Genomic DNA, 21,467 nt, shown 5'->3' on the forward strand with positions numbered 1-21,467 from the left:
TAGCACACAGTATCGTAATTGCTCTATTTGGACTGGAGCATGTATTATACATGTACCTGGCATGTATAATACCAGTGAAAAGGTTAGGAGTTTGAATCTGGTCTCCTCATAAAATGTAAAGGGCTACTGTGAACTAGGGTGGTGTCAGGTAAATGGCGCACGGAACCTTTGAAGTAAATTCAGGCTTAGCACCATTCAAGAGTGAACTTGTGGTATGTATGACAGATCCTTTTTATCCTAACCTGTTTTAAGCTGAGTGGAGGGGGAAAGAGATTCACCTTTACATTCTGAACCTTGTGCTACAAGAAGGTTAAGTAAATAACAAAAAAATCTTACCAGAAACTTGGTAAATTTGCACTTATTCTGTCTTTTTTTTTTTTTAAGTTTGGTTATGAATCTTATCACAAGCTGATCCAAATGTGTCACAAAAAATAATTCCCAAGCTCCTTGCAAACCTGGCTTTTCTCCAGAGGTCGAGACAAGGCTGGGCTCAAGACCACCTGCATTTCTGTTGAGACTTTCACTTCCTCTCTAGTCCATTATCCAGAAAATAAAAGGGATGTCCTGCCTGATTTTTCAGTCACTAAACACCCACAGATCCCATTGACTTCAGTTGGAGATTTAAATGCTCAGCCCCTCGGATAATCAAGCCCAATAGTTTACACACTTGAGTGCACGAGGGTGCGCAAAAGGAGAAGAAATCCCTCCAGATTGAAACTTGGGACGTAGTGTCAGCACTAGAGCAAATTATTGGTGCAAGTGCCTAAAAGAACAGCCAGGTAGATATTAAAATTAAAAAGTGATCGGAGTTTATTACAAGCAAATATGTTCTCGGCCACATTTTGAACCACTAGTCCCACAGTTGTGCCCCGAAAACATACATGCACATAAATAACTGCACTGGCAAAACGTTCGTTTTCTTTTTCTTTTCTTCTTTTTACCCTTTTTATGTTCCCTTTTATCAAGAATATTCTCTGTTAGAGTCACAAATGAGTAACAAATTATTTGTACAGAAGTCCATTATATATCAAGACAAAGATTAAATTGAATGGGTCAAGCTAAGACCTTTCAAAAAAACCAATAGAACATTGACTAATCTGCTGTGATTCAAGAGAAGGAACAACAAGATCAATCATGCCTCTTTCTTCTGGCCTGGTATCTAGAGTCAAACTCTGCAGTGCCTAATCAAGCAAAATTTTCATTGAAAATAATTGAAGTATTCCACAATTATGAATTTGGCTGTAGGACTCTATAATTAAACCACTCACACAATCTTCTTCTCCCACCAATAATGCTTAGCATCTGGCTGAACCAACAAAACCCAGGAAGTTCAGAGTCAAAAGCTGAAATCATAACCATAACACAACTACTTGTGCCTTGCAAATTCAAGGGTCTCCAGTGGTGGGGATCTCCGCTATCATTTGCACTCTAATACACTGCAAAGTAAAAATGGAATTTCAAGCAATACTTTTAATGTCCTAGCTTGCAGTAAATGAGATTCTTTGCATTGTTTAAAGAGAGATTTCCTTATGTGATTTAAGACAGATAACTAGAACAGATTTTAGAGTAGCAGCCATGGTTAGTCTGTATCCGCAAAAAGAAAAGGAGTACTTGTGGCACCTTAGAGACTAACAAATTTATTTGAGCATGAGCTTTTGTGAGCTACGCTCAAATAAATTTGTTAGTCTCTAAGGTGCCACAAGTACTCCTTTTTTAGAACAGATTTTGAAATTCCAGAATTTCACGGGCAATGTTTGGGTCCAAGGTTTTGGTTTATCTCCCTGCTGAGATACGAGAAGAGGTATATCAGCCACTATATTTGGATCTGGATCCCAGTTCAGATGTCAAACCTCTCCACAAGTGTGGGTATGTTCAGATCCAAGGTTTTGGTTCAGGCCTATCTCTAACACAGATCATGTTTGGAACAGCTTTTAGTGTTATATAGCCCCTTCCATACTAAGAAGCAGGTTTAGGTTTCATTGATGTGGATTATCAGTGGTACCCTATTTTAAACTGTTATGGGGAAGATGGACAGGGTCTTATGGAGAAGCCTCTCTTTGTCTCAGGAAGCACAAACAAATACAAATTGAAGTAAACTAGTGAATTTCAAGAACTCACCACATTCTCTGTGTTCCCTGTCCGATTGGCAAGCTGACATTCTTCTGCATGCCCATTACAGAAGCAACTTCCCCGGACAATCAGATCATAGATAGCATAGTGGGCAAACCTCTGGGGTTTCTCCAGCAATCCCAAGCCTTGGCAGGGACACTCCTGCCTTTTTAACAAAAGGAGGCGCAGGTTGGTGAGTTTCAGGAGGTCTTGGGCCTCAGGACCATATGGGTCTTCAATCTTGTTGGTTGGAGTTAAGGCACGATAGATCACCTAGGAGGCAAACAGAAAACACATCCTTGAGGAGAAGCAGCACCCCTGAATATGTGCAGTCCAGACAAACAGGATGCTCAGGAAAGAATAATAGTTGCCATTTGGGAGGCTTCTCACAGCCTTAGTCATGGTTGACATGTATGAGGCACCAGGTAGTGACGGATTGTGACAACTCAGACGAATACCGGGGTTGTAAATGCAACACTGTCCACTTTTCTACACCACTTTCCACCTGAGCATCTCAAAGCATTTTAAGAAAATACCTTCAGCCTCCCAATACCTCTGTGAGGTAGTCTCACCATTCTAGAGTAGTATAAACCGAGGCACAGGGAGGTGAGGTGATCTGCTCAAAGCCACACAACTGGTCTGTGATAAAGCTGAAAATAGAATCCAGGAGTCATGAGTCAGTCCCCGAAACTAACAACCAGCAAACACAGCCTGTCACACCACTGTTAAACATTAGGATAAGCAGATCATTTTAAAGGCTGAGCCAAATTATTAATTAGGAGGGGCTAGAGAGAGAGAGAATCTGCAGTATTCAAACAGTTAAAATCCACGAATAAAGGCATCCTATTGCTGCTGGACATAAGAGGCAAGGTTATTGTTTGTTTGGAGTTTCCATGTTGCTGAGAAAGGCTATTCATATTACAGATTACAGAATCCCAACGGAATAATAGTTTTTTTCTTGGTATCAAGACTCTGATTTTGTGTTTAACAAAGGCTGCAGGAATATGTCCTGTTTTAGCTTGGATTCCACTTTGACTCTTCCTCTCTTCAGGGTCTTTTTTTTTATATTGTGAGGGTGAGTGGTGGAGATAGAGGGGTGACAGTGAACTAGAGAGCTGGTCGCATTAGTTCCCAGGCTTAGATTCCCTTTTCGATGTGCTGTCTCTGATTTGAGAGCTATTTTCTCCTCTGGCTGAGTTTTGCCATCATAGCAGAGGTACTTGCCCTCAGGGTTCTTTGGCCCTGCTTTATGAGTAGTGACAGTCTCTGTCTGACTAACCGTATTAGTGGAGTGAAAGCTTTGTTTCCATAGGGATTCCCTCTCCCTCTCTCTCTCTCTCTCTGGATTTTCTTTTTTTGTGGACAGACAAGTTTAAATACCTGCTGTGTGTAAAATATTTCTTCTGTTCCTTTTTGTTTGCAGGGGCCAGAAAAGAACTGGTGGTTTGTGCCTAACAGATAACTCTGTTGTGTGTTGATGGCACATGGGAGATAAACCCCCTTAAAATAACAGAGTCAGCTGCCTGACTCAGTAGCAGACCGACACCTGACAGAATTATGCCACAGTGCCAACAGCACATTTCATGCCTTTCCACAGCATTTTCTATTTTATAATTTTCCCTTTTTTTTATTCTCTTCTTTTATTCTGCGGAGCCATCCACAAAGTTGCAAATGACCCTGTCTGTTCAGACCAGAGATGTCCACATTCCCTTGTTCAATGGAGATATGGGCAGATTGCCCAGCCTGTGCAACCCAGGTGCTTACATTCCCCTGATCAATGGAGCCATGATAAAATAGCCTAGTCCTTTCTGCCCAGATGTGCACATTCCCCTGATCAATGGAACCATAAGCAAATGGTCCATTCTGTTTAGTCCATGGGCCCAACATTCCCCTGATCAATGGAACCATAGGTCAATGACCAAATCTCTTTAGAACAGGATCCTTCATTTGCTTATCAGTGGAGTCATGGGCAAATGACCCAGTCTGATCGACCCAAAGATCAACATTTTTAGACTGATAGAGCCATGTGGGAATAGATTGGTGTATTCACTCCTAGTTCTTAATTATACCCTGTGCAAACCTAATACCTGACACTTCTCTAGAGCCTTCTGACATTAAGTGTCTCAAAGCAAGTTATAAATAATAACATATTAAGCCCTGAAACAACCCTCTGAAGGTCTCTCATACTGGCACAAGGGAGCTGAGGCCCAAAAAAGTTGATCAGTCTGTTTAATCTGTCTTCTTGTCATCCCTGTACAAGCTCCATTCTTCATATGTACTAGCAAGCCACTAGGACACTTGAGAGACCACAAGTTTGAGAAAAAAATATTTTAGTGGCATATTGCACCGCGACATGTCAGCTGAGGAATGGTGACTGGCATGGGGTAAGAGCTGGGAGATCTGGGTTCTAGACCCAGCTCTACCACAGCCCTCCTGTATAACCACAGGCAAATAATTTAATCTCTCTGTACCTCAGATTACCTATCTGTAAAATGGAGGATCATAATACTGATCTACATCACAGGCTAGATCAGAGATTGGCAACCTTTGGCATGTGGCCCATCAGGGAAAGCCGCTGGCAGGCCGGGACGGTTTGTCTACCTGCAGTGTCCACAGGTTCGGCCGATCGCAGCTCCTGAAACGGCTTTCCCTGATGGGCTGTGTGCCAAAGGTTGCCAATCCCTAGGCTAGATTGTGAGATTTAATTCATTAATGCATGTGCAAAGATTTAGGATTTTCAATAGAAAAGTGCTATAGAAGGTTCAAAGAAGTATTTTTACTATAATTACATATCCTGAATCATATTTAAATCTGAGGGAAATAGAAGTGCATTGGCATATGCTAGCAATACATTTGGCCCTGTCTAGTGTAATATTAGAAATCTCGTATATATTAGTGTAAGCCACATTTTTCAGGTAGTGATTAGTGATTTGGGTATCCAGTTAATTGCCCATCCTCTCCAGATATTAATAGGTATCCTATGTAGCAATGAGTTCTTTAGGCTGAAAGAATGGCTACAGGGTGCTAAGCTCTCACTACTGCTCTGCCTGCTGTCATGAAGGTGTTTTGCATTTCCTTTCTTAACCTGCCAGCTCAGAAAATACTCGGGCTCCTTGTGAATTGATTGTTTTGCAAATATTTTCATTTCAGGCTTTGCATCTCTTCAGGGGAGTTGCTTTGACATTTCCAAATCCTCTTAGAGCTCTGAGTATCTACCCATCAGCAGAGATGTTAATAGCTTTGGAAGTCCCATAGGGATCATTACCTCCATTTATGGAACAGCAATATTCCGTTCCATTTGAGACACAAGAAATTGCTTACCTGATTTATTCATGATGTACTTCTGCTTTTTAGAATAAGTTCAGTGGTGAGATTAGAGTTGTTTATCCCAGTCTCTCCCAAAGAAAGATTTTTACAACATTAAAACCTAATTCCAGTGACATAACAAAAGTGAACTCATGTATATGTTCTTCCTGGGCTCAGCAATCACTGGCTCCTTGCTAGCCTTGACTATTACAAGAATCACAGAAACTGAAGGTCTGTCCACACTAGGGAAATTTGCACCGGAGTAGCTAACGTAGACATGTTGCACTGATGCAAAGTGGAGTTTGAACTGGTGTGACTTACTCTGCAGTATGTCAAAGAAGAGCAAATCTTGTTTATTACAAGTGCAGTGAGTCATTAAGGGTTTGCACAGGTGTCTGGAGTGAGTCACCTGAATGCATGCCCCATTTTGCACTGGTGGAGCACACCTTTAGCGTTTGATTCCATTTAGCAACACCAGTGCAAATTTCTCTGGTGTACACAGAGCCTGAGTTTCAGATTCTTCAATCCATCACACTCCCTGGAGGAGAACCCTGGTCTTTGAAACACTGAAGATAAAATCTGCTAGACACGAATGATTGTGTAGTTACTGTTTCTTTGTTGGCTATTATTATTTTTTCTGACCCTGCTTACATTTTATTATTGTTTTGTCATTAGTTGATCAATTGTTTTTTATATATGTTACGGTGAAGGCCAGTAGGCATAATTTAAAATACTGGTATTTATCAGGTGGGATCTGACATCCCATCTGATATATGTTTCCAGGAATAATTCATTAATAAATACAACCGTCTACTAAAAATGTTTTTGCTAAAAAAAGAGATGATAAAATGTTATTTGTTTGTTTTCATTCCATCGGAACGAATGAAGCCCTAGTTAGAAGCCAAATATATCCAATGATTGTATATATCACTTATGTGCTGTATATAGATTTTTTTTGTGACTTAGGAAGACACTAAAGTCATTTCAATTAGTTACTCATTTTATATTGTATGAGGAAGTACAAAAAAAGAGGCAAGGTGTTCTTGTGGCTAAAGAGATCTCCTCAGACTTTTGGGTTTTATTCAAAGCCCTGCCATAGACATCCTGCATGGCCTTAGGCAAGTCACTTAGAGCCTGCTCCTGTTTAAATCCATGGGAACTTTCCCAGTGACATCAGTGACCTCAATCACTGCGTGCCTCAGTTTGTCCATTGGTAAAATGGGGATAAGAACACTTACCTCCTTTACAGGAGGTGAGGGGATTGATTCATTAATGTATGTAAAGTGCTTTGAGATTCCCAGATGGAAGATAAAGTGAAAAATATTAATTTTAACTATTATCAATATTTTTTAAAAGGTGGCCATCTAAATAATGTCTGTGCTGGTGGTTTGAAAGATCACTAGATTAGAAGTGGATCTACGGCTTAATAAACTTATAATGCCATGGGCCATGGAAAGAGATAGTCTACACTGAAAGCTCTCAATCAATTATCTGATGCTCTGAGATCTGGCCTTATCATTAGTTTACAGGGCTGGTTTGTGCATTCTGAATTGTACGAGGCAGATTCTTGGCATACAAATAGACATTTGACTTTTACATTTTGTTTACCTTATGGAAAAATTGATTTGTTTATTAGCTTTCCCTGGGTCAGTTGCAAGTTTGGCATCCCGACTACGTTCCTGGAAAAAGGTCAGGAGAATGTAATAAACAATTGTGTCGTTCCTATTATTCTGATGCCAACTCTTGATTCAAAGATGGCTTCCCAGTATGTGACATTCATCATAAGGATATTCTATTCTATTTAAATCCATCACTGTGGTATCTGAGTCTTTCTGCTACCACGCTTTTTGCCCTAAAATTTTGAGTACCTTTCCCCAACATTAGTGTGTAGGTTTAGTGAGAGTTGTCTATGCATAAATAAAGGACAGAGTCTTCTCAATTTTCATTACAGATCCCACCCTGATAAACGCTGAGCAACTCCCATTTTCCACTGAATTTGATTGGAGTTGCGGGCTCTCAGCATCTCCTTAGAGGCTCTCAACATCTTATGGAAATAGATCGTAAGTCTTGAGTTACCCTTATTACCAGAAACTGAAATTGTAGCTGAAAGCTTAGTAAGGATTTTCGTGCTTAAGTGCAGATCTGCTATCGAGTGCCCATTCGTCACCTTAGTTCCCCCTCCCGCTCACACTTCTAATTTTCATCAGTCATTCAGCCATGATTCATAAAGATGGAGATTATCCTTAGGGTGACCAGATGTCCTAATTTTATAGGGACAGTCCTGATATTTGGGGCTTTGTCTTATATAGGTGCTTATTACTCCCCCATCCCCGTCCCGATTTTTCACACTTGCTGTCTGGTCACCCTAATTATCCTGGTCTGCCCTGACCATCCTAATAGCCAGGAAGTTAGCAGAATCCAGTTCAAAACTAATCAAGACAGCCATCTTTAGGGGATGTGTTTTTCTGTTCACCAGCTAGCACAGCATCATAGTGGATGATATTTTATCTCCAGTCAAGAGGGTCATCTTCATGCCAGAGACAATGTCTCAGATTCTTGATTTCTTGCCATTCACTGAATCCACGTTTTGCTTCTCCACTCTTGAGGCCGCTAATTCTGTTTTTTTAACATGATCTCCCAGCCTGCAGTAGTCAGAAAAGATGTGGACACAACAAAAGCTCCCCTCATAGCCTCAGGTCAAGGAATATGAGTCACGCATGCAGGGAAGTTCCTATGCATGCCCTCCTACAAAAGAAGATCCTTGTGCAGAACAAAAAATGAATATTGCAAATCATCACTAAGATATGCTGATCACGTTGGCTTAATGAGGACAATAATGTCCCTGCACTCAAAGCATGCCCATCAGAAAGAAGCCATAATAAAAACTTCCATCAATTCAAAATGTTCTTCAGTAGTAGGTTGCTTGCAAGTTGATTTAGTTCTTAAGGGTGTAGTAAGCATTTTCACCTCTCAAATTTTCCTACCCTTTAACAGATGTTATATGATCAGTTTAATGGAACTACAGTGCTAAATGCATTATTCCATCCTGCAATGCAAGAGTAATCTTTGTCCTGTTTTATTCCATCCTGCAATGCAAGAGTGATCTTTGTCCTGTTTCAGAACATCATCAGAAAAACACATCATTAGAAACACAAAGAAATTCCAGTTTTCTTTTTAGCTATTTGAGCGTCTCATTGATTCGCAGAAGAGGTTTGCTCCAAATCCACGGCATTTCCATCCTCCCACTATGGACAGTAAAACTATGGAGCAATTAAAAAACAGAATATGGCAGTTTATTAAAGAAATATCTATGCATTTAATTTTTGTTTTGCACCTATGATCCAGTTAAACCCAGCTACAAAGTGATACCTTGGATTAATTCTATGCTTTCCAACACAGTGAGGGGGCTGGTACCTCTTCAACTTGCATTTGCTTTGGGCTATCTCAGTGAGCAAATCTTCCATTCAACATCTACCCTTGTCATCAGTATGGTGGCTCCATTTTGGATTCAGAATATCCAAAACATTTCTCCTAAATTCACCTCACAAGAATATTTTTGAGTACCACAAGCTACTATCCCCATTCTACAAAGTGTTACATTCCATTTGGTAAGAATTATAAAGCACTATGGAAGGAGTATCCAAATTTTGGGCCACAATAGCAATTTGCCAGGAGTCTAAGGATCATACCTATGCAGGGCAATCCAAACAGTATGTCAGAGCAGCTTTCTGCTGCTGATGGTTGCTGTTGCTTGTTGGTGGTAGAGTAATGCATAGTCTTAGAGGAATGATTCATAGAATCATAGAATCATAGAATATCAGGGTTGGAAGGGACCCCAGAAGGTCATCTAGTCCAACCCCCTGCTCGAAGCAGGACCAATTCCCAGTTAAATCATCCCAGCCAGGGCTTTGTCAAGCCTGACCTTAAAAACCTCTAAGGAAGGAGATTCTACCACCTCCCTAGGTAACGCATTCCAGTGTTTCACCACCCTCTTAGTGAAAAAGTTTTTCCTAATATCCAATCTAAACCTCCCCCACTGCAACTTGAGACCATTACTCCTCGTTCTGTCATCTGCTACCATTGAGAACAGTCTAGAGCCATCCTCTTTGGAACCCCCTTTCAGGTAGTTGAAAGCAGCTATCAAATCCCCCCTCATTCTTCTCTTCTGCAGGCTAAACAATCCCAGCTCCCTCAGCCTCTCCTCATAAGTCATGTGTTCCAGACCCCTAATCATTTTTGTTGCCCTTCGCTGGACTCTCTCCAATTTATCCACATCCTTCTTGTAGTGTGGGGCCCAAAACTGGACACAGTACTCCAGATGAGGCCTCACCAATGTTGAATAGAGGGGAACGATCACGTCCCTCGATCTGCTCGCTATGCCCCTACTTATACATCCCAAAATGCCATTGGCCTTCTTGGCAACAAGGGCACACTGCTGACTCATATCCAGCTTCTCGTCCACTGTCACCCCTAGGTCCTTTTCTGCAGAACTGCTGCCTAGCCATTCGGTCCCTAGTCTGTAGCTGTGCATGGGGTTCTTCCGTCCTAAGTGCAGGACACTGCACTTATCCTTATTGAACCTCATCAGATTTCTTTTGGCCCAATCCTCCAATTTGTCTAGGTCCTTCTGTATCCTATCCCTCCCCTCCAGCGTATCTACCACTCCTCCCAGTTTAGTATCATCCGCAAATTTGCTGAGAGTGCAATCCACACCATCCTCCAGATCATTTATGAAGATATTGAACAAAACCGGCCCCAGGACCGACCCTTGGGGCACTCCACTTGATACCGGCTGCTAACTAGACATGGAGCCATTGATCACTACCCGTTGAGCCCGACAATCTAGCCAGCTTTCTACCCACCTTATAGTGCATTCATCCAGCCCATACTTCCTTAACTTGCTGACAAGAATACTGTGGGAGACCGTGTCAAAAGCTTTGCTAAAGTCAAGAAACAATACATCCACTGCTTTCCCTTCATCCACAGAACCAGTAATCTCATCATAAAAGGCGATTAGATTAGTCAGGCATGACCTTCCCTTGGTGAATCCATGCTGGCTGTTCCTGATCACTTTCCTCTCATGCAAGTGCTTCAGGATTGATTCTTTGAGGACCTGCTCCATGATTTTTCCAGGGACTGAGGTGAGGCTGACTGGCCTGTAGTTCCCAGGATCCTCCTTCTTCCCTTTTTTATAGATTGGCACTACATTAGCCTTTTTCCAGTCATCCGGGACTTCCCCGGTTCGCCACGAGTTTTCAAAGATAATGGCCAATGGCTCTGCAATCACAGCCGCCAATTCCTTCAGCACTCTCGGATGCAACTCGTCCGGCCCCATGGACTTGTGCACGTCCAGCTTTTCTAAATAGTCCCTAACCACCTCTATCTCCACAGAGGGCTGGCCATCTCTTCCCCATTTTGTGATGCCCAGCGCAGCAGTCTGGGAGCTGACCTTGTTAGTGAAAACAGAGGCAAAAAAAGCATTGAGTACATTAGCTTTTTCCACATCCTCTGTCACTAGGTTGCCTCCCTCATTCAGTAAGGGGCCCACACTTTCCTTGGCTTTCTTCTTGTTGCCAACATACCTGAAGAAACCCTTCTTGTTACTCTTAACATCTCTGGCTAGCTGCAGCTCCAGGTGCGATTTGGCCCTCCTGATATCATTCCTACATGCCCGAGCAATATTTTTATACTCTTCCCTGGTCATATGTCCAACCTTCCACTTCTTGTAAGCTTCTTTTTTATGTTTAAGATCCGCTAGGATTTCACCATTAAGCCAAGCTGGTCGCCTGCCATATTTACTATTCTTTCGACTCATTGGGATGGTTTGTCCCATTGCTTAGAGGTCAGAAGACAATGGGAAAGGATCCTGTGTGATGAAGGAAAAACTATTTCACTAGGAGGGTCGTGAAGCACTGGAATGGGTTACCAAGGGAGGTGGTGAAACCTCCATCCTTAGAGGTTTTTAAGGCCTGGCTTAACAAAGCCCTGGTTGAGATGATTTAGTTGGGGTTGGTCCTGCTTTGAGTAGGAGGTTGGACTAGATGACCTCCTGAGGTCTCTTCCAACCCTAATCTTCTATGATTCTATGAAGGTTAGAGATGGACAATACTGAAATGCCAATCAACTCCCTGAATGGATGACCTAGGCTGGATTCTGATGGGAAATGCACCACTGCCCATCACCAATGCCATTTCTTCTCTACCTTTCCTATGCAAAGCTTGTCTGAAAGATTTCCAAAGAACCAACCTGCAGAACAGAGATCTAACAGAAATCTAAGCTGCCACTGTCTTGGTGATCATAGTAATATATAGAAAACCACAGAGCAATTAATAAATTATCTTCTGCATGGAATTAAAAACAAAAACCATGTAAATTATCCACCAGGCTAATAACTTCTCATACAAAGAGATTTTTCTCAATTGAGACTTGAAAAAAGAAGTGGGAGCTTCTCCAAGCTTTTACATAACAGCGCGAGGATGAGAAATCTATTTGGTATCTGCTGCCCGGCATGTCAGGACTCGCAGAAATAATGCTAGAAAAACAGTGTGTTTTTCTGGCTGGTTTTCAAGGTGCCAAACAAATATCCCTGACATGGCTCATTATAAACCTGGTCAGAACGGGTTGCCCCTGGCTCTCTGCAGTTCATATAACAGGGAGGCAGGCCCCCAGACCTGTCCTCTCTCAGCCCCATTTGTTTCTTCTAGGTTCAAGTCACCTTCAGACACAATCCGCTCTGTCTCTTTAAGCTTGTCCTCCAGAGAAGTGAGGCCTGGCAGTGTTATCCACTTGTTTATTCTGCTGGTGTTAACTACTTCCCGCCAATATGCCTCTGCATTTTCTCTCCTCTACAGCTCAAGTTAAACTAAACGCTGAACAGACAGCCCTAGTCATAACATTCGGGCACTTGCCTTCAAGAGTGACTAATCCCTCATCGAATCCTTTCCAGCTGGAAGTTGGAAGAACCCATGGATCACGCTGAGCTCTGTTTGCTATGCCTGCTGCAGATCTCCTGGACATTTCACTAGAGCATTCAACTCTGTCCCTTGCACCTCCGCTATTAGGGGGCTTGATCGTGCAGAAAGATGAGCAATCCCATTTGTCATTGACTTCAATGCTTTGTTGAATCAGACCCTTAAATAGCTGCTGATGCCTCATTGAAAACCTTGTAAATTATTAACGTATCCACATATTGCAGGTAAAGAGAGGGCTCTTCCATCTTTTATTTAAGGGCATTTGCCTGAAAATAGTTTCCCCTGCTTAAAGGGGCACCAAAATGCAAGTTCGCCCAGGGTGCCATATTCCCTAAGGCTGGCCCTGCTTAAGAGATCACCTGGTCCTGCTGCTTATCCCTTTGCGGAGGCCTTAACATTGTCAGTTCTCTAATCGTTGTGATGCCACAAGTAGATTATGGTGTCAAGTGGGAGGAATAAGCAATGGGTCTAAATCTTGCAGCCCTGACCTCTCTGTCCCTAATCAGGAAAAGTTATCATTGTAGTCAATAAGAGTTTTGCCTGAGAAAGGACTGAGCAAATATTGTGCATGGATATCCCTCTTCTCACCCCTTTGCAGCACTGTCCTCCTCTTTCTGGACTCAGAACAGGACCCTCTGTGGGTCAGGGATCTGTATGTCCAGGTATGCTATGCACACATAACCCTGTCCCCCGCATTGGTCCCTATGAAGGAGCACTGACTTTTGAGAGGTTCCCCCAGTGTGATGAAGAGCCTTCTCTGGGCTAGCAGCTACCCAGAGAGTTTCTAGCAGTGTTGCTCCATGGCAGTTAGAGAGGGGGCAGAGACCCGGGGCCTCCATGGTGATGGCTCTGCCCCATGTTTGAACAAATTGGTGCTTGTGAAGCAGAGAGCTGCACCCCCTTACACCAGGTCTGAATTTGACCCTCACTGTGTTTTTTAAAATAGGAATAATTAAAAATCTGTTAGCTTAAAAGTGACATCTTTGACAAAAAGGCAGCACGGGGTACTTCCATACCCAAAGGGGTCACAATGGTTTAGACAATGAAGAGTGTACAGGTCTTCCAACCAAGGCACATTTCACATGTTGCCTAGGAACCAGTTATCTTATTCAGGCATACACAATTCCTCTCCCCCCGAGTGAATTCCAGTAATGAGCTTATTATATCACACTTCATTGGTGTCATCTGTCACACAGACACACACATAAATGGATGGGCCTTTGATTTAAAACTCACTTATACTCTTCAGACCCAATTGCGTAAGGTCTTATTTCTGATCATCAGCTCCTGAGGCTGTAAGTGGGACACTGTGATACAGACCCTGCATGTTAATGTTTTCCTTTTACACAAACATATTCTTCTACAGAGAAGAACATTTGTTTTCATTTCCGGATGCTCTAGTTTATTTAAAAATGCGCTCCTAATGTCCCACATCCTTGAATGCACGTGCTGTCAATATGCAGGTTCAAGCATCCCCATCCTTTTCTCCACCAGATGGGATCTGAACTCCCAGGCTTCTGAGCACACCAAAGTCTGACTGCAGTGTTGAATTAATTTAACCTTTTGCCTTGGCCACATCTTCATTTAAATTATCTGTCCCTAACGATAATATTAGTGTTGGTACCTACATACAATAGTGAGTGGTGCATTAGAAATGTAGACATATAGACAAGTAGTAAAAAGTTCCATCTACTGATGCATAATGCCACACAGAAGCATTACTGTAGACAGATGTTTTACTGGAGGTGAACAAATCTTCTAAAAAATGTTATTCCATAGTTTTATGCTGGGGTTTGGGTGAAGCTGGTGGGCATAACAGCCATCTTTCATTCAGGCTAAATGTAAGAAGCAACTAAGCTCCTTTTGGAGTAAAATAGCTGAAGCCAATAGGAGCCACTGCCCAAAACACATGCCACATGCAAGGCTGGTCAGGAGCAGAGCTATGTGGATGGAGAGGTTTCACTGGGGGTTGAATGCAAACACAGATGGCAGAATACTGCTTTGGTGGAGGCCTGTGTTTATATGTGAGCAGATGGAGCCAGAAACATCACAGACATAGACAGAGAAGGCAGCAGAAAGCCAAGAATAGCTAGAGAAGAATTTGCAATGTGATCAAGAAAAAGGTAAAAGAGAGCTTTTGGGGTACAGTGCTGGCTGGAAAAAGAGGCTTGGAATAATGAGCAAGGAAATAGTCTCCTCTTGTTTGATTCTTACTGTGTTCAGGGAAACAGAACTTTGTTTACATTCTTTGTAAATAAGCAGGTTTGCATCAAAGAAATCCCTGACACTATTATCAATTTCTCCTCCTAACAAAAACAACCTGCAAGACCTTGAATATTGGCTATCAGCTCAGGTCAAAAGGGGTAACAGTAGCATCTTAATCATCTTAACATTAATTGGTAACTTCAGTTGGGAACAAGTTAGATAATTTCTCAGAAGTTACCAGCTTGTGCTATGAGTTCACCAGCTCTCATGCCCTACACCCCTTTTCCTGGGGAAGGCTCTTCAGCAACTGGATGTGGGAACTCCAAAGAAAACAGAAATGCTGCAGGAAATAGCATTGGGGATTCCTTAGGTGGCACTCTTCCTTCTGAGTCAGTATTGAATCAGGTTTCAGAGTAGCAGCCGTGTTAGTCTGTATCCGCAAAAAGAAAAGGAGTACTTGTGGCACCTTAGAGACTAACAACGAACGCTTATGCTCAAATAAATTTGTTAGTCTCTATGGTGCCACAAGTACTCCTGTTCTTTTTAGTATTGAATCAGTGTCCCAGGGGCACTGTGCAGATATAGGTGACGTCTTTCGACTAAGATGTAAAAACTGACCACATGTGGTTAAAAATCCCATGGCACTTTTTGTGAGAGTAAGTCTGTTAGCTCAATGGTTCTGATCAACTTTCACTTTTGGTAACTACATTCCACCTCCTTTCCTCCCTCCATCTGTTTCATTCGAATAAAAAGTCTGGTGTGTCATGGTGCTGGCTCAGAATGGGTAATGCCTTTGTACCCCAGACATACCCACATTGCAGTGATGATGGTGAATTAAGTGGTCCTCATAAAGTCTGTCCATAACTTCAGGATCCTTTGGGATTATGGGTGCTATATAAATGAAAGATTATGAATTGCAATGCTGCACATCAGTAATCCTCTTTTCGTTCTCTGGGAGGATGTTGGATCGTGTTGCTCTGCGCTGCTCTACACCTGCAACATTTCATTGCAGAGGTGGCTGGACTTCAATAGTGGGTGAAGTGACCCTGTCTGTTTTTTAGTTCATTCATCAGCTTGTAGAACTATTTGGGATCTTCAAGGTTGTAAGGTCAATGTAAATATATTATAAATAATAATAATCTACATTTCCAGCACATATATATATTGGCTAGATGATACATGGAACCTTTTTTGCTACACCAACTGAGATTTGTCATTGCAGAGGCTTGTGTTGGATGAAGCTTTTACTGTTTGATTTTCTGCCCTTCACGTCTCCGATTTAATTTAGCAGCAACACGTGGCCTTAATGATATTCTCCAAGGTTAAATAAAAATGTGAGCACAAACCAAAGTGTTACAGAGACAGGGGCTTTTGTTACAGAGGCAGGGGAAGGAAGTATTGTCTGTGATTAAGGCCTGTGACTCAAGACACCTGGATTCTACTCCTAACTTTACAAGAAGCCTCCTGTGCGACCATGGGCAAATCACTTCGCCTTTCCACGCCTCAGTTTCTCCATCTGTAAAATGGCAATAATGCCATTTATGTGTGTTCTGAGGTGTGATGCATTAGATTTCATAAAGTACTAAGAGCCTTGATCAGAAGGTGCTATAACAATGCAAAATGGTATTAGGTGTTCAGAGAGTATTTTGATGGGTGCAAAAGAAATAACGAAACGGAAAACATACAAGTACAGTTGTCTTAAATGCAACTCCACTCTCCTTATTTCATGTTTTAAAAAAATCATATTCACTAATTAGAAGAGCTACAACTCAAACAACAGGATGGTCTGGGAGTCAGATCAACTGCCACACATTTCCAATACATGCACCATCCATATGCATAGGTCATATGCTGCCAATGCACAGGGGTGAATTTCACTCTTCACCCCTCTATGCGTCAGCTTCCCAGCCTGAAAATAAGGATAATAATTCCTTAACCCTTCAGGCTGTTGTGAAGTTATAAGCACCACTGGAATTCCTATAATTTCATTTTAAGCAAACCAGGGCATCACCTCGCACATCCTCGCTTATTTTGCAGTGAAGTCCCAATGCCAAACCCGTGACAGCATGATCACTTCTGTGACTACGTATTGTGATGCCATAAATAGGACTGTGACCTCATTAAAGGATCTTGGAGAAGATGTAGTTGTAAGGCTCTCGGAGGCACTTATTCAAATATGAATATCTCTGATTATAGCCAAGTGAACCTAGGAGATGTCTGGCCATTCTTGTATAACTGTTCTCTTTTTCTTCTGATTTGTTCACATAACATAAGAGAGGCAATAGAGTCTAATGGAGAAGGCATTGGACTTGGTTGGAGTCAAGAGACTTAGATTCTAAGCACGGCTATCTCATCAACCTGCTGTGTGATCTTAGGAAAGTCACTTCTCTTCTCTGTGCCTTAGCTCCTCATCTGTAAAATGTGAATAATGATACTTACCCGCCTTGCCACCTGAAGTGCTTTGAGATCTATGGACAAAAAGTGCTATACCTGTACATGAAGTAGCTATTTTATTAGTAAATAATTAATAACTCCTCTTTAAAGAGACTTTATCAGTATAAATATATATTTCTTTAAAATAATCTCCTTTTCTATCTAATGGCACCTTAGAGGATTAACACAGAACGAGTTTTACAAATCTAATTTACTGTTCAATATTTATGCTAGATTCCCATTTTTCCCCTAACTTCACTCAACTTGGACAATGAAACTAGGCGGGATAGTTTCACTTCCTGTTTTTAAACAGTTTCACTTCCTAATCCTCAGGCATTAGCAAAATATTGTATGTGGCAACACTGAAAGTGACTGTTTACATTAAAGGCGATTTGACTGACCTAAAAAAACTCATGAAAGCATTTGTATTCCCTTTCTTTTACTGAAACTTCCTCTTTGTTTTCCCTTCACTTCTTCTTTTATTTTCTTAATGTAAAACCTAAATGTTTTGCCTACCTTTATTTACTGATTTGGACAGTGTCCCTTTCAACACGTAGTCCCTGAATTGTAGCCAGTTTTTAACTGACCCTCTAAATATGGTCCAAATGTCAGTTATCACTTACCTCACCTCGCGTGCAAGGCACCGCATCTGAATACCTGGAAGTGCACAGAGAGCCCTCTTCAATAAGATCATCTTGAAGCCCAAACGTTGCTGTACAGTTGACAGAAAAATATCTGTAGGGCCTCCAGGTCTGTCCATTGTCCTGAGACCTCTCCAATACCATAGCAGCTGGGCGAGGTGACTTGAACACTACTATGACATGAGTCAGGTAGAATGCTGTTTCCAAGTCCAGCCTGATTTCTTCCCTGTGTACCCCTTGTGCAGACTGCCACCAGGAGCCAGGGTTTAGGAAGAAATTATCTGTCATATCAGAGGGAAGGTGGGAGTTATCAGGCTGATTGGCATTGCATTTAGTGCATCGGGGCTGCCCACAGCCTTGGGAGGCCCAATGAAGGAGGTTCTGGTCTGGGTAGAAGCAGTAAAGTTCTGTGCTGTTCTGCCCACATGTGGTAAGAGAGACTGGAGTCCTGCCTGTTGCTAGATTCCCTACAGGAGGATTGCAGGAGTGGCCATCACAGCGGAAGGTTCGTAGCTTTACTGGATCTGAAATACAGTAGTAAGAAACAAAACTAAACAGAATTTCTCAGGCCACTCTCATTATTAAATATAGGGAAAGAGATACAAACTTCTGACAGTCTAAACCATCATGGAGACACTTGTTCATCTATACCACTAAAGAATTGTCAGAACATTCAGCACTACAACTGAGGACAGATTTTTTGAAAGAACTCCGCGTGGTGGGTGCTGGTCTCTTCAGAAAATTTGACCTACTTGTCACAGTGTTAGTTTCTGGGTGAATCTAGCCTTATTTTAGGTGCCTAACTGGGAACTGAACTCTTCTGAAAACCTGGCCCCAATTGTCAACACTGAGCACTTAAAAATCTGGCCTTGATCTCTTCTGAAAATGAGTCTTGTCCAGTATTACACATCTATATATCTCTTTAATATTATCTCACTTTTGTGTTATCTCACTTTTATTGTACCCTAGTGAAGCTATGCACCTACAGAACAGGTATACTCCATGTATTCTATATTATTTGTTTTGCAAAAGTGCCTACAGGCTCCAATCAGGGATTGAAGCCCCATTGTGCTGGGCTTTGTACAAACATATAACAGAAAGATGGTTCCTGCCCCCAAAATTAAGGCCAATATTTTCACATATGGGTGCCTAAGGTTAGGTACCTACATCCATATTTCGGCTCCACCTAAGTGGCCTGATTTTCAGATGTGTTGAGCATTAACATCACCTGGAACTGTGGGGTTTTAGCAGCTCTGAAGTATCAGTTCCCTCATTTAAGTACCTAAATATATTGTCAAGTGATGAAGTTCAGGCAACCAGGTTTGCAAATGCTGGACAAAATGTTTAGAAACCAAGTTCTACTGATTATACATTATTTTTTTTCTTTACAAAAGTTCTACTATTTATATACTTATTTCTTTAGAAACTAAGAAAATTTAAAAAAAAACTAAAAAAACCTAATATTTACATTTGTTCATCTCTCTAGTTCCTATATGGAAATCATTAATACCTTGTGACATTGAAGTTATAGGTCTCTCCCAAGACCTTATTATCAGTCTAAGGAGAATCATCTTTTTAATGACATACAACACATTCTTCATTTCTTAATGGTCCAGAAGGAGTTAAAGTCTGACCTTACAAGGTCATAAATCTAATCTGAGAGGGGGTCACAAGTCAAATCCTAAGACTCTGTACAAATCCTACAGGAAATAACCATTTCAGAGAAACTTGGAATGGCCTTAAATGCTTAGTAGTCTAGGAGAAGTTCAAAGATCAACTGTTCATTCAAGATTTAGCAAATTATGGGCCAAATCCTGAAATCCCTATTCGGTTTTTCTTCTGTCCTTACTCAGGCAAAATACCCTTTAAAGTCAAGTTAGGCCTGGGAAAAGACGGGAGGATTTAGCCCAATAAAAATATGGAAATCATAAGCATTGAACCATAAAGTCCAATTTATGGAGAAAAAAATGAGCCCAGCTCATGTTCCTTGTTTCTCTTCTGTCCTTCATTTTGAGGTAGATGGTGGCATTTATGCTGCAGATCTCAGGAGTGAGTGGTGAGGATCTCCACTGGTCCAAGAGAAGCTCTGGACACAGATTGTGTCTCAGACGTACAGGCAGGTGCAAAGTCTTTAGGCAGGGGTGCTGGAACAATTTTTATAGTGGGGGTGCTGAGAGCCATTGACCCAAACTGTAAACTCTGTATAGAATGGAAACCACTTCAAGTCTGCGCACCCCCAGTTCCAGCACCTATGTCTTTGGGGCTGCTTGTGAACATGTGTAATACGTTTCCATGCCCCCCACAAAGTGCTGGCCGTACTATGCAGACTAGTGCAAAGAGGGGGCAGAGCCAAAGGCCAGCCGTGCCCCAGCAACCTTCTCCTTGCAGGGTGGAGAAACAGGAACAAGCAGTCCCTCAAGCCTGTTGGAGCCCTGATTGTCGGAGCCTTCTTGCACATGCCTCCAACACTGCATTGTTGAGCAAGGGCCTGTAATGATCTTGCCCTTTGCACCTTTGTCCCGTATTTGTGTACCACAGGCTAAAATGTAGGAGTCGGAGGGACCAAACTATCAATCTGGCATCTTAAAGATGCAGTAAATTAACTGAAAAATTAAGAAGATTTTAAAAAATATGTGTATCAATGGAGCTCCAAGGCCTGCTGATAATAATAGTTCTACAGACTAATACTGTAAGTGTATTGTAATGAGAACCAGAAATCAGGCACAAACCATAATCTCTTGGAGTCCAAAATGCAGATCTTTTTCCCAAGATTTTCCCTTAATATCATGAATTCTTCAAAATCCGTAGTACTGGTCAGCCTTTGCAGCGATTTCAAGACATTCAGTTTACCCTGATGAACACACTAACCTCGCTTAGTGTCTGAGCCAAATGTACTGTGCAATATGGGCTCAATAACCATTTTGTTCCGACCCCTTTTCTGGTTGCATCTCATCTTTTGTGAACCTAAGCAGCAGTTCTGTGTGATGCCGAATGAGGCCAGTAGTCCAGCTAAGTACAAGTCAGTACGTGCTGATAGGTAGAGCTAGAAATATTTCAGTTTTTCTTGCTGAAATGAAAGACTGAAAAAAATGTTTCAGAGCAAACAAAATGTTTCATTTCCAGATTTTTTAAATCCTTTTTTGGGGGGGAGGGGGAGGGGTAACTAAATCTAGCTAAATTTCTAAATAAAACACCGTTTCACAACAAAAAGTCAAAAGGTTTTGTTTTTAAAATGTTGAAACAAATCATTTTGACTTTTCTAATTTTATTTTCTTTTTTCTCAGTCAAAACTGCATTTTCCAGTGAATAACCTATTCATCCAAAACATTTTGCCTAGCTCTCCTGATGGATTTTCTACCACAGCACAATATTGCAGACTAAGGGAAATGAACATTTTCCTGTTGAACACCCCAAATCAAGAGAGACTTAAGGGGAAGACTTGTATTGATTTATCAATATCTCTGTATCTAGGGTTTCTACACAGTACATTCCCCTTGTAATCTGTCCTTTATGCCCTGCCCTGCACTTGCCTCTCTTCGCAGAACAGAGAGAGTGATCATGGCCCATTTCATTTTGGTATCAATTTTTATTTTTAGATGTCGTGTCTTTTAAGGTTGGAGGTCCCGAAATCTGGAGGTTTTTTTGCAAATGATGTAACCTAAGTTACATACTTTATGAATTATTTTATTTACATGAATGACAGCAAATATCCGGATGATCAAAACTTAAGCATGAGAAGGCTCCAGCATGGGATGAGTTTTAAGAACATTAGGACTACAATCCTCACTGGCTAAGGTATCTC

The 21,467-nt window shown here is 41.6% G+C and overlaps 1 protein-coding gene across 2 annotated transcripts in view; it reads right to left on the reverse strand.

Moving 5' to 3' along the window:
• Nucleotides 1–21,467, reverse strand: part of LOC125640654 (netrin-4) — a 67,524-nt gene that overhangs the window by 39,733 nt on the left and 6,324 nt on the right. For both annotated transcript variants that reach the window (XM_048859483.2, XM_075130296.1), the window contains exons 2-3: nucleotides 17,648–18,189; nucleotides 2,119–2,382 (exon numbers count right to left, since the gene is read on the reverse strand). In XM_048859483.2, coding sequence (XP_048715440.1) covers nucleotides 2,119–2,382; nucleotides 17,648–18,189 — 806 coding nt within the window. The remainder of the gene's footprint in view (nucleotides 1–2,118; nucleotides 2,383–17,647; nucleotides 18,190–21,467) is intronic.

The sequence above is a fragment of the Caretta caretta genome, chromosome 7 (genome assembly GCF_965140235.1).
Source record: "Caretta caretta isolate rCarCar2 chromosome 7, rCarCar1.hap1, whole genome shotgun sequence".
In the NCBI taxonomy this organism is placed as follows: Eukaryota; Metazoa; Chordata; order Testudines; family Cheloniidae; genus Caretta; species Caretta caretta.